The 13,844-nt window shown below is 47.0% G+C and overlaps 1 protein-coding gene across 1 annotated transcript; it reads left to right on the top strand.

Annotated features, from left to right (window-relative positions):
* Nucleotides 1-283: 283 nt before the first annotated feature.
* LRRC14B (leucine rich repeat containing 14B) lies at nucleotides 284-12,315 on the top strand. Its single transcript, XM_045004841.1, has 2 exons — nucleotides 284-1,188; nucleotides 11,670-12,315. Exons 1-2 carry the CDS (start codon nucleotides 284-286, stop codon nucleotides 12,313-12,315), a joined length of 1,551 nt encoding a protein of 516 aa, XP_044860776.1.
* The last annotated feature ends 1,529 nt before the right edge of the window (nucleotides 12,316-13,844 follow it).

A 13,844-nucleotide genomic window follows, 5' to 3' on the forward strand; every position in this document is an offset into this window, starting at 1 on the left:
CTAGCCTGAACTTATCAAAAACTAACCTTTATTATAAAAATGAAGGTTAAATAAACAAAATGGTCCCTGAATAAATGAATCAAAATATGTGACTTGTGCAGATTGTCTCTAGTACCAAAATAGAAGTCAGGGCTCAGCATGTGACTACTCACTTTACCTTCCCAAAGACATTTCACTTAGTACCAGACAGCAGCTGCAGCTAAAAATAAAGCCTGATAAGCAACCAGAACCTTAGTTAAACACAGAAGCCACCCTCAATGCCGGAAAGAAATCAAAGGCAACAATGAAGTCGCTGCGGTTCATCAGTGCTGAGGCATTGGTATCGAATGCACAGCTTGCCAGGAAAAGTCTCAGCAGTGTTGCACATAACCTTTTTCCGCTTCTTTTTAAAGCTAGTTATTTACTGGAGCAGGGGGAAGTGATTCATGACCTGGTGGAAAACTGGCCCCTGGCAGACTTTAATATAGGAAAACTGTTAGGGACAACAGTGGATTACCAGGAAGACATCAGCAGCAGAGCATGCTGTGTTTGTTTGGAAAGTTGTCTAGTTGGGCTGAGAGATTATGTGCTGAATTGCTCTTCTCCATACTCGAAGAGACTGAAAGTGGTGGACCTGACAGGCATAAAAGATGTTGAAGTTCAGCTCTGCAAGTGTAAGAAGACTCTGGGAAGGTGGGCCAGGACAGAGCTACTATCAAAGCTCTGTTTTGAGCTGCTTGTTGAAATGCAAAGGTTGCAGTTCAATCCATGTATCTTTGATATTGCTATTGACATTCTCATTGACCTGTTTGTTACAGAGCGGAACTATGAACTTGTGGTTCAAGCCTTACTGATGAGGTGCCACTGTCCACTAAAGATTCGTTGTGTGGCATTCAGAGCTGACAGTCTCACTTTACGAAAGCTTTTCTACATCATAAAGCTCACAGATCCCTCTTCGCTGCGCAAACTTGAAGTGGTTCACAATATTCGTTTGGAAATGGAGCACTTGGAAGTGCTATTTAATAACATCCACTTTCCTCTACTGACATCGCTTACCCTGCCAGCCAGAGCATTCAATGTGCAGCGGTTTGCAGCCGAGGATGAACCAATCCTTATGACTATTGGAGAAAAGATGAGCCAAATGACGCAGCTGACTGAGCTGAGCCTGGCATTTTCTACCCTCACAGGAAAAATACGGAAACTGCTCAGGTAAGTTGTTCCCAACAGTGACTGAAAGTGTGATGAGCCACTCGTCAGCGCAGTGGCACTGAATTAAGGGCTGCCAAGGCTAACGAAAAGGGGCAGGGTGAATAATGGAAATGTTTTCATTGGTAAATCCATTGAGATGTTTGCAGCACTCCATCAGAAATATTGATTTGGCAGGAAGCTAATGATGTCTAACTCAGACTCTAAAGCTGCTGCAGCTAAAAATAAAGAGTGATAAGCAACCAGAACCTTAGTTAAACACAGAAGCCACCCTCAATGCCGGAAAAAAATCAAAGGCAACAATGAAGTCGCTGCAGTTCATCAGTGCTGAGGCATTGGTATCGAATGCACAGACTGTAAATTTACTACACTCCCATGTCTATGGTGATTTTATGTGGAGAGAGGGACACTAAAGGCAGTTCTACACTATGGGGTTAAGTCGACCTAAGTTACGCAACTCCAGCTAGGTGAATAACCTAGCTGGAGTCGACGTACTTTAGGTCGACTTATTGTGGTGTCTACACCGCGCTGGGTCGACAGGAGAAACTCTCCCGTCAACTTACCTTATGTTTCTTGTTCCGGTGGAGTACCAGAATCGATGGGAGAGCAATCGGCAGTCGATTTAGTGGGTCTTCACTAGACCCGTTAAATCGACCCCCAGTGGATCGATCGCCACAGCATTGGTCCACCGGTAAGTGGAGACAAGCCCTAAGATGTAGTCTGAGACCATCTAATGCTTCTCAATGGGTCTGCATATCTTAAGGCCAGGAACGGGGCGGCTTCAGGCCCCAGCACGCCAAGCACGTGCTTGGGGCGGCATGCCGCGGGGGGCGCTCTGCTGGTCGCCGGGAGGGCGGCAGGCGGCTCCGGTGGACCTCCCGCAGGCGTGCCTGTGGAGGGTCCGCTGGTCCCGCAGCTTTGGGGGAGCATCCGCAGGAGTGCCTGCGGGAGGTCCACCAGAGCCGCGGGACCAGAGGACCCTCCGCAGGCACATCTGCAGGAGGTCCACCGGAGCCGCGGGACCGGCGACCGGCAGAGCGCCCCCCGCGGCATGCCGCCATGCTTGGGGTGGCGAAATTGCTAGAGCCGCCCCTGGCCAGGGAGATCCAATGCTGTATCTAAACTGGAATTTGAGTTAACACAACTAACCACTCTGAATACACAGAAAAATCCAGCAATTCTGAATGTCAGGGGGAAAAGCTGTCAATAAAGAGCACTGTTATTTTTGAATGACCTGAAACAACAGTTTACTGTGTTGTCTTTGAAGAGCTAATTTTACAGTGGAGCAAATAACCTAGTGCCATGCTGAACTATTCTAATGTCAATGAGATAATGTGCGGCCCCCAGCCCAGCTGTGACCGCTAGGCCAGACCATCTACGCTCCAGTCCCTTGTGCCATGTAGACATTCCAACTCAGGCTGGAGCTCAGTCTCTGAAACACAGCAAGGAGAGTAAGTCTCAGAGCCCAGGCTCCAGCCTGAGTGAGAACATCTACACTATTTTTAGCTTCATAGTGTGAGCCCTGCAAACCCGAGTTAGTTGACCTGAGCTCTGAGACTTGTTGCCGTGGGATTTTTTTTTTCAGTGTTTGCATACCCTAAGGCACTTCTGAAAAATCCCACCCTTAGGCATCTAAGTAAGGACTTAGGAGCCTAACTTTAGGCTCCTAGTTTTGAAAATATGGGCCACTATCTTTTTTTTATTGAAAATTGAGAAAATCTGCACCGTTTTGTAGTCCTCATTCATTAACATTTGTGTTTCACTGTGGCCTTTATGCTGCCAAAAAAGCAGTGAAGCAGCATTACATTGAGGGATCATATCAGTGGGAAATTCCATCCCATATAGGTAAGATGTGTTTCATATACATAGTACAGCCTTCTTGGGCTTTGATGTTCTGTCAGGCCCCAGGGGTTTTGAACCCTAGATCCATAGATGTACTGTGAGTCATCACACCCCAGTCCATCATGCAGCAGTTCACAGCAGCTGGGAACAGTGTTCATGAAGCCCAACTGGGGCATCAGCCCTGCCCCTCTACTCTGATTGGGAGAGGTCCAAGGCTCCTCACTGGGCCACAGCCCTTATTTAAGCCAGAGAAGGAACAGGGAGTTGTTCATACAACTGGGCTCCACCCTATCATAGACCATTGTGCCTATTGTCTGGTCCTGATCTTTCTCTGCCTCAGGAATTCTGCCTGACAAACTAGCTGCCATCAACAGGGAACCACACGATATCCGGGATGGGATCATGTTTGTGAATAAATGCATTTACATTCCCCCGTGTCAGGCAAGAGTGGCAGCCTTACAGCTATGCCACAACTCCCCCCTGGAAGAACACTTGGCTTGCTTTAAAGCTCAGCGATTGACGTCCCATCTTTTCTGGTCGCCCCGAATGCACACCATAATACAGGCCTTCATCGTGTCCCGCAATATGTGTGCTAGAGCCAAAACACCACATCACATGCCCTGCAGTCTACTTCATCCTCTAGACACACTGTCCTGACCCTAGGCTGCTATTGCACTTGATTTTCTTGTGGAACTCCCAGAGTCTTAACAGGTTTATAATAATCTTGATGGTGGCAGACCACCAAAATGGCCCACTTCATGTCCTGCCTTGGTCTACCCTCTGCTGAAGAAACAGCCCAGCTATGGATTAGCCATGTGGTCCATCTCCATGGACTACTGGATCAAGTCACTTCCAAGCAAGGGTCACAATTTACAGCCTGATTCTGGCACAAGGCCTTACGTCTCCTGTGGGTCCAGCTGTGCCTCTGCCTACCATCTTCAGTCCAGTGGACAGACAGAAAGGGTCAATCAGATTTTAGATTGTTACATTAATCACCACCAAGATGATTGGTCCTTGCTATTACCCTACATAGAGTTTGCATACAATAACCCAGATTGCACCTCCATGGGTAAAAGCCCCTTTCTTTACCAGCTATGGGAACCACAGCTACCTATGAGCTTTTTCTAACCCACCCACCTCGGATTTAGTGCAGCGAATTCATCAAATCCAGAAAGAAATAAGGGGAAAACTAAAAAAAGTGAAAGCCAAATGTTATACCAATAGAATAAAAACCAGCAGGATCTTATTAAGAGGGATAAGGCAAAGATGCCACATTTATTGTAAATATAATAATAAAGCAAAAGATAAAAGCAAACAACGTTGTTTAACTACTTATTCCTATCACTACTTATTCCTTATATATATATGTGTGTGTGTGTGTGTGTGTGTATATATATGTATATATTCATTCACACAATCATTCATTCAAGTTCTGTATAGGTGTTATAGTTACCAGCCTAAAAGTTGCTCATGCCAAGTTACTGGCCAGGTATCTTGGTCATGAGGATGGAGCCGAGTCTGTGTCAGATGCACCTGATGCTCCTGGAGGTTGGCAGCAGAACCAGAGACTCAAAGTCCTCAGTCTTTGGAGTTCATTCTTATAGGAATTAATTTCTATGTTAGTCTATGGGAGCTGTTTCATCCTGCTGTTGCTGACTCAATCAGCAGATGGCACATTTCTGGTGGCTCCACACTGTCTAAAGTGGCAAATTCCTGGTGGCTCCACACTGTCCAAAGTTTGTGGTTCTCAACCTTCCAGGTGATGGGGTGGATCCCAGTTTACCCTCCGGGGGTTGTCTGGTGGTCCACTTGACACATTCTTTGGCCAATGGATACTCCCTTTCTAGGCTGGCACCTCCCCAACCCTTCATGTACATTAAGCATTCATCAACATACATTCCATATCTTAACCATATTTTAATTTACTGTTTCCACCACTTTTGGAGTGTGTGCTAATTTATTTGAGACTCTTGGCCCTTTAATAACAAAGGGTGGGGGGTCTGTTTCTAGGAGCCATTGCTGTTACAATGAAGTGAAAGTCACTTAAGGGCCTATAGCATTCAATTACAGTTTAAGGCTCACAGCCTTCACTTCAAGAACAAAGTTAATTAACTTGTTTGTAAGTTTTACATAGTAATAGCGTATCTTTCACAGGACAGATACCATCAATGGTTCTTCAGACAGGAGCTTACAAGTTTTAACAGAAGAACTAAAAGATGTTTGTACTTGGTGAAACTGGGGGATCACTGTCACTTGGGGGAATCACTGTTAGTACCTTTTTTAATATCCCTACATAATCCTTTTAATATCCTTACACAACTACAAGCAATATGCAAATCAATATTGCCAACCAGGAACCCCTATTCAGTGGGACAAAAAGTGTGGCCCTTGACATAGCACCTCAGCATGAACAGACCCATGTGTAAGTTATCGAATCTGTTACCAAGTTAACCTGGTCACTGTTGAACTACACCTACTCCAACCTCTCAAAATCCACCTAGTATTCCACATATCCCTCCTAAAACCGTATACCAAAAATTCAGCTCCCCACAGAACCCAGCCACTTCACGCACAAGGCCACGAGATCTTGGATTCTAAATGTCAGGGGGGGTAAACTTTTATACCTGATTAACTGGGAAGGCTATGGCCCTATGGAGTGTATGTGGGAACTAGCAGAAAACTTTCATGCTCCTGCCCAAATACGAGCCTTCTACGAAAATCACCTCTAGAACCCTGGACCCATATCACCAGAGGACACCCCTTGGGGAGGGGGTGATGTCAGTCCCCATGGGTCCATGGGAGTTCTGGGGATCATCACACTCATAGGTGCCAACTCCATGGGTGCTCCAGACCTGGAGCACCCATGGAAAAAAATTAGCAAGTGCTTAGCACCCACCAGCAGCCAAGCTCCCTTCCTTCCTCTCGCCTGCCTGCAGCCCCTGCTGATCAACTCCTCCCTCTCCCTCCCAGAGCCTCCTGAAACCTGCATAAGAGCTGTTCAGCGCCATAAGGAGGCATTGGGAGGGAGGGGAAGGAGCGGGGACGGGGTGCGCTCCGGGGAGGCAGCAGGAAGTGGTGGGGCAGGAAGAGGCAGGGTGGGGTGGGGCCTTGGGGGAAGGGGTGGAATGGGGGCGGGGCTGGAGTGGAGCGTGGGTGGGAAGAGGCAGGGTAGGGATGGGAGCTTGGGGGAAGGGGGTAGGTGGGGGCAGGGCTTGCGGCAGAGCAGGAGTTGAGCAGCCCTGGAGAAAATCAGAAGCCGGTGCCTGTGATCACACTCCAGTCTTCCACATGGCCGCTCACAGACAGCAGCACAAGCACCACCCCTCCACTCTGACTAGGAGAGCTTTAAACCTCCTCAAGCCCCTATTTAGGCCAGAAGAACAAACAGGAAGTTGTCTGTACAGCTGAGCTCCACCCTGGCACAGACAGCTTGCCTGGTGTTTACCTTTTTGTCTTCTGATTCTGACATCCTGGTATCCTGACACTGCCTGACTCTTGGTAACTGCCTTCTGGTTCCTGCCTTTTGATTCTGTCACCCGATCCAGACCTTCTGGCATCCTGACTTGGCCTGATTCCTGATAACTGACTCTTCATCCCTGCCCTACAGTTTCCTTCGATTCTGATCTCCTGGTATTCCAACCTGACCTGAGTCCTAGTAATTGGCTCCTGGCCCCTCAGCCTGTGCGTGATGCTCACTCCTGTAAGCCCTGACACATTTTTACTCACCCAATAACAAACAGCTTCCTGAAGAGTCTCAATAGGACCATCCCATCAGTAATAAAACCAATATTGCAATGGGACCTCAATCCCATACACGCAATACTTACTAGGCCACTCTTTGAACTGTTGGCCATGTGCTCAATGTGATCACCTCTGTATGAAGGGTGCCTTCCTCAGCGCCATCATATCAGCCAGGAGGGTGAGTAAGCTGAAAGCACTGCTGGCCAATTCACTGTATATCACATTTCACCTTCAACCAAAATTCATCCCTAAGGTAATTTCTGAGTTTCACATAAATCAATCTATTCACTTACCGGTATTCTTCCCAAAAACCTCTCTCTCCTCATTGGAAGCATGAGAAGACTTCATTCCCTTGACATCAGATGGGCTCTAGAGTTTTACTTCCAAAGAACAAACCCAATTAAGAAAAGGCATAAACTATTTGTCTCTACAGCATTGTTCACGGGGACAAGTGTTATCTGCTCAGAGACTCTTTAAGTGGATCTCTGGATGTATTACTCTTCGTCAATTGGCATGTCTTCCTCCCCCCAACAGATTGAGGGCCCGCTCCACTAAAGCACAGGCAGCTTCAATAGCATCTCTTCAGGAAGTACCTAGACTGGACATTTGTAAGGCAACAACCTGCAGTTCCATCCATACTTTCATGAAGCATTCGTCCAGACTCTTCTGCAGATGCAGCAGTTGGGACAGCAGTATTACAGACCGCATCCTCATACCCAGCATACCAACTGCATCCTCACGCCTGCTCCAATTTGAATACTACTTAATAGTCACCCACATGTGGAATACACACAGGGACCAGCACTTGAAGGAGGGGAGGGTACCTACCTGTACCTGGGGGTTCTTCAAGATGTGTTCCCTATCTGTATTCCCCTACCTGGGAGATGTAGTCACATACAGGGGGATGGGAAGCCCACAGGAAGGCAAAACCAGCAGGAGGTCATCCTGCCTCTTGAAACAAGGTCATTGAACTTTGGAAGACAGAAGCCATCTTTGGCATCCATCATTAGACAGACACAAGAGAACAGAGCTCTTGCACGCTGAGACAGATGGATCCTTCAACCAAGGCAAGATTGAAGGCTATAGAATATAGGTGAGAAATCATCTTGAACAAAGCCTGTACCTTGATAGATTAACTTTTAGACGTGTGTTTTCACTTTTATTTGCTTGTAACCATTTCTAACTTTATTCATTTTACTTGGCATCACTTAATCTATGTCCTATTGTAAATACATTTGTTTTATTTTTACTATAAACCAACTAAATGCTGTGTTTAAAGAGAAGGGTGTATTTATCACAGTTAATAAACAATGATGTGCTTCTGTGTCTTTAAAAGAACAAATGAACCTTATTATTTCTCTGAACTGTCCAGGAGAGGGCTGGACATAGCAAAGCACACAGTTTTGGGAAAATTTGGGACTGGGAGTGTGTTGGGCACAGGCGCCGGCTTCTAATTTTCCCCAGGGATGCTCAACCCCCACTCAGCCCCAGACCCTGCCCCCACTCTACCTCTCCCCCAAGGTCCCACCCCCACTCTGCCTATTCCCGTCCCCGCTCCACCCCTGCCCCACCTCTTCCCCACCCCATTCCGCCTCTTCCCCTGAGCGTGCCCTGTCCCCCGCTCCTCCTGCTCCCTCCCAGCGCCTTCTGCACGCTGCTGAACAGCTGTTCCATGGCACGCAGAAAGCGCTGAAAGGGAGGGGGAGGAGTTGATTGGCAGGGGCCTCAGGCAGGCAGGCGTAGGAGGGAGAGAGGGGAGCTTGGCTGCTGGTGGGTGCTAAGCACCCACTAATTTTTTTTCATGGAGCCCCCATGGAGTCAGCACCTATGGTGTTGGGATTACCCTGCAAATAGTAACCAAGACTAGTGGAAGCCAGAGTGGGGTAGTGGGGCTATAGACAGGCTGTTGGGGTCAGAGTTGCTGAACTAGAGCTCTCTATCACAGAGACACTGAGGGTATGACCTGCATGCTTGTAAGCTGGTTGCAGGTGTCCCAGGTTTGGAGCAACAACAGCAAAGCACTGTAAGGCACTCAGAGTTAACATAAGAATGGCCATACTCGGTCAGACCAACGGTCCATCTAGCCCAGTACCCTGTCTGCCGACAATGGCCAATAACAGGTGCCCCAGAGGGAATGAACAGAACAGGTAATCATCAAGTGATCCATCCTTACTCCTTATCTGAGGAGGTTGTGAAGGCTAGGACTATAACAGTGTTTAAAAGAGAACTGGATAAATTCATGGTGGTTAAGTCCATAAACGGCTATTAGCCAGGATGGGTAAGGAATGGTGTCCCTAGCCTCTGTTTGTCAGAGGATGGAGATGGATGGCAGGAGAGAGATCACTTGATCATTGCCTGTTAGGTTCACTCTCTCTGGGGCACCTTGCATTGGCCACTGTTGGTAGACAGATACTGGGCTAGATGGACCTTTGGTCTGACCCAGTATGGCTGTTCTTATGTTATCCCCTGTTGCTCATTCCCAGCTTCTGTCAAACAGGGTTTGTAGGGCACATGGTGACACAACTCCTCAGTGCTCTGGATTGTACCCCAAAATCTGTGACAGGTGTCTCCACAAGATCTTCCAGCAGTGACCACCTTGGAAGTAGGTGTTTGTAATGCACAGTCCTCAGTGAGTACAGAGTTCCAGTAATCCCATTGTCATTCATTTTTCCCACTCCACTGTGACCGATGCATAGCAGTCACATCTCGTGATCCAGGGCAGCTGTAATACTGAAGTCTTCCAGCAGGTAGTTGCTCACCTGATGGTAGCTTACTGATGATGCTGTTGAGTTACTGATAGAATAGGTCCTTTTCTTCAGAGATGGAAGAAAGTGTTGGGGGATATGTACTGATGATACTGGAAAAGCCACCTGTGGTAGATATCCTTGGTCATAGGAAATGTTCTGATGTTTCAACAGGACATTCAACTCTGGGTGTTAATGAGTTTTTGACTGAAAACCCCACCCTGCGTTCAAATTCTACATCGATGTCAAGCATCTCCAGCTCTCTGTCAATGATGGTGGTCTTTCCATTGACCTCCTCTAGTTCATTTAACATAGCAGTGCATATTATCCTCACATTCCAACAAGCAAGTTTGAAGAGGGCAACCACCATACTCGAACCTTCAGTGCATATACGTTAGCAGAAAAAAATACAGGGGAAGAAGCTTGCCTTAAGACCAAAGCCCCTCTCTCTGTGGTACTGACTGGGACCAAAGGCTTGGAGACCAAGATGTTTGGAAGTGAGCACAGCTGCAGGAGATGCCAGAGGGCAAAGCTGAGTTGCAGTGCAAACTGCCTGACATTTTTTACACAGCAGATTAGGTTCCGGGTTTTCTCTTCTAGCCTTTGTTCAACCAGGAACTAGCTGCAAGGATCAGCACCAGATGTAGTTACTCCTTTGTGGACATTGTTTTTCATTCCAATGGGTGCTGGGCATACCCCCCACCACACAATGAGTGGCAGGGTTCCCAGTTTAGTCACTGAGCTGCCAAGGCGTAGCAGGTTGGTTTAGGTTACGTGGTACTAGCAGCCAGCCTTACATACCTGACCTGACAAATACTAGCAGTAGGTGCACACACAGACATTTATACAAAATAAGAACCAAATACTTCCAAGCTGTCTCTTCAGGCACATTATTAGAAGTCCCACAGACAGAGTTGATTATTGTTAAACATGTGTAATGTGGCCTCGCCTAAAGGCTCCATTGTGTTAGGTGCTATACAGACCTACAGAAAAGGACAATCCTCACACTACCCAAGTCAGTGCTTTGGGGTGAGGTTGTTGCCCACTTCAAGTCTGGGCTCAGATTCAAGTGGGATCCTTTCCCCAAAGGCCAGTAATCCCTTTGAAGGCTCTTACATTGGAATTAACTCTTGAGAACACCCACCGGGTCCTCCAGTCTCAGTACAGCCACCTCTTTGTTGTTACTGAGGTACCTGAGATGTATTTTGATGAGCCCAGAGCCTGGCTCGCTCTCCTCCCTGATGTGGGTCACTTGCAGGGTTCCTTGGCTCTCTTGATCCAGAAGCTCTTGGGTGCTGGACAATGTCTTTTTGGGCAAGCTTGTATGTTCAGCGGACAATAAAGGCTGGAGTTGGAGATGCTGCCACTGCCTTCTTGTTCAACTGCTGGGCCCAAGTGAGATGCAGCACCCCCTTCCTTTTCTGCTTTTCCATCTGCACTGTCAGTGGCCCAAATTATTAGCTATTACTATGACAAAGTAATAGAAACGTAAGACCAACATATAGTGGAATGTGAAATGTACTTGTAGCATAAATGCAATGGATCAGATTTATCCCTGGTGTAAACCAAAGAAACCATCAATAGAATCAGTTTAGTGCATCCATTTAAGACATTAATTCTGATGTATGTTATATATCTTTCAGTTAATTGAACTAGATTACAAAATTATTAAAGAATAGACAGGGGCGGCTCTAGGATTTGCGCCGCCCCAAGCAGAGTGGCACGCCACGGGGAGCGCTCTGGCAGTCGCTGGTCCAGCGGCTCCGGTGGACCTCCTGCAGACATGCCTGCGGAGGGTCCGCTGGTTCCGCGGCTCCGGTGGACCTCCCGCAGGCATGCCTGCGGATTCTTCACCGGAGCCACAGGACCAGCGGACCCTCTGCAGCATGTCTGCAGGAGGTCCACCGGAGCCGCGGGACAAGTGGACCCTCCGCAGGCACGTCTGCAGGAGGTCCACCGGAGCTGCCTGCCGCCCTCCCGTGGGATGCCACCCCAAGCGCGCGCTTGGCGTGCTGGGGTCTGGAGCCGGCCCTGAGAATAGAGCAGACAGGTTACATTAATGATGAACAGCTATTTCAATGTTTTAAAAAAAATTCTTACAATTTTTCTAATACCACTTTATGCTGTAAATATTTTGCCTTTTATTTAAATCTGCAGCCCACTGAAAACCCCTCTGAAACTACTGGATGTTTCTAACTGCGCCTTGAACCATGCTGACATGGCCTATTTAGCCAATAGCCTCCATTCTAACCACCTGGAAGTACTGGACCTTAGTGGGCACAATGTGGCTGACCTTTACCCATCAACCTTCTTTAAACTTCTCAGCCACTGCTCTCATACTCTGAAGATTCTCATCCTCGAGGAATGTAACATTCAAGACATTCATGTAAATATGTTGATTTTGGGTTTGATCCCCTGCCGGAAGCTACAAGAATTCAAGTTCCTTGGAAATCCCCTGTCATCCCGTGCACTTAAATGCCTCTTTAATGTTTTTAGTGACTTGCCAAAGCTGAAATACATTGAGTTCCCAGTTCCTAGGGACTGCTATCCTAACAATGTCACCTACCCAATTGATGATGCTGATCTTTCAAAATTTGATCACCAAAAATATGAGAGTGTATCAGAGGAACTTAACAATATTTTACTTCATGCAAACCGGGAGGACATAAAGGCTTCAACACCACTCTTCGGAGGCTATGATGCAGCCATTCAAGAGACTGGCAATGAACTGGGAGCTTACTTACTGAAATCTTTCAAAGATACTTTAGAAAACTTTAACAAAGCTCTTCAAGAAATGAATTAAAATGTAGTGGGGATGACTGCTCTGCCTAACAGAGAGTAAATTCAATATACACTAGGAAAACACTGCACCTCCATTTCTGCTTTCTCGACTGTATTTGGTTTTATTTTTGGTGCTACAGTAGAGCATATGCATTTTTAATCATGCTATGAATTGGCAAGTATTAATATAAAGGCTACTTTCTGAGAACCCCTTTAATCACTGCATACTCTACACAAAGCACAGCTTTGGTTCGTTACCGCAGTAAAACAAGATATGATTGTATTTCACCTACAGTATGACCTAGCCATATTTTTTAATTTACCTAATAACTTTGGGCCAATTTGTGCCCTCCTGCAAATAAACACATTGAGAGAGACCTTAGGAGGGACTAAACTCCACTAATTTCCTCTGATAAAGTTTTATCTAAATTTGGCTGTGGATTTGCCCCCTATGGCAGAGATAGGGAGTCCAATCCCCAAATCCTACACACCCGCATGAATTGTGAGGCTCTCAGGAGATCTGATGGAGGCACAGGGCCATCCCTGCACAGGTCCTTCTCTGCATTAGCTATCTCCATTGTAGCCACACTGCCCTGTCCACTCAAGATCCATGGTAGTGCGACTATAGAGATGAGCAGCCTAACTGGTAGCAGCCCCTGAAGCCCACCTTTAAGGAGGAGTTCCACAGTGCAGAGTTGACTCCAATCAAAAGATAATACAACTCCAATCCATATTAACTCCTGAGTGTATGTTCCAGCGGGCTCGAGGAGGCAGGGGTGGAGATGATGTGCATCCTGTAGCCCTATTTCTTTCCATGTATGGACTCCAGAACCCATAGGTATATCTCCTTGAGGTTTGAAGGAAGGGGAGGCAGGATGCTACCGATACAGCTGACCCTCCTTTCATATGTGGATGCAAGAGATTCCCACAGTGTCCCCTCCATGCCTTGATCCTGGAGGATGAAAAGGCCCTTAATACAGTAACTGCATGATTGCATTCTGCAACCATCATCATCTTCATACAAGCAATGCTGAGATCTGCAGAGCAGCCCTCAGATGAGAAGTGCAGGGTGTGTTCAAGTTAAGCTAGTTTTTTCTGCTTTTCCTCTGTATGATGATAATACAGAATAATTAAATGCAACTATAAAAATCAGAGGGGCATCTAGTCTCAATAATTCCATTTCTTTGAGATTTACAGGTCTCTGGCCCTTCTTGCATGCACATAAATAACAAATAAAAATAATTGTTATCCATGGTCTGTGTATTAATTCATTCAAATCCACCATACATGCAAATCAAAATAAAAAGAAGAAAATAAAAACTGTGTGGTTCCTCACCCCAAACAGGAGGAGCAGCCCCCTCCATGTCTTCCTCCACTGAGTGGGAGGTGCAGGGACTCATAGGGACAGGAGGTGGAGGTGGCTGAGTGAGGGGGGAAGGGATGCATGGGGCAGAGGGAGGAGGGGGGCTGAGCCACACAAGAACAGGGGTAGATGTGCCTGACTGAATGGGAGAGGCTAGGGGTCAGCCAGGCTCTGCATGGGGGGAGGCT

The sequence above is a fragment of the Mauremys mutica genome, chromosome 2, assembly GCF_020497125.1.
Source record: "Mauremys mutica isolate MM-2020 ecotype Southern chromosome 2, ASM2049712v1, whole genome shotgun sequence".
In the NCBI taxonomy this organism is placed as follows: domain Eukaryota; kingdom Metazoa; phylum Chordata; order Testudines; family Geoemydidae; genus Mauremys; species Mauremys mutica.

What these genes read in the sequence shown, in the direction of transcription:
- LRRC14B (XM_045004841.1), top strand. Translation starts at nt 284, where the DNA reads ATGAAGTCGCTGCGGTTCATCAGTGCTGAGGCATTGGTATCGAATGCA. An exon ending in AAAATACGGAAACTGCTCAG is followed by an intron (nt 1,189 to 11,669) that starts GTAAGTTGTTCC and finishes TTAAATCTGCAG; the next exon opens with CCCACTGAAAACCCCTCTGA.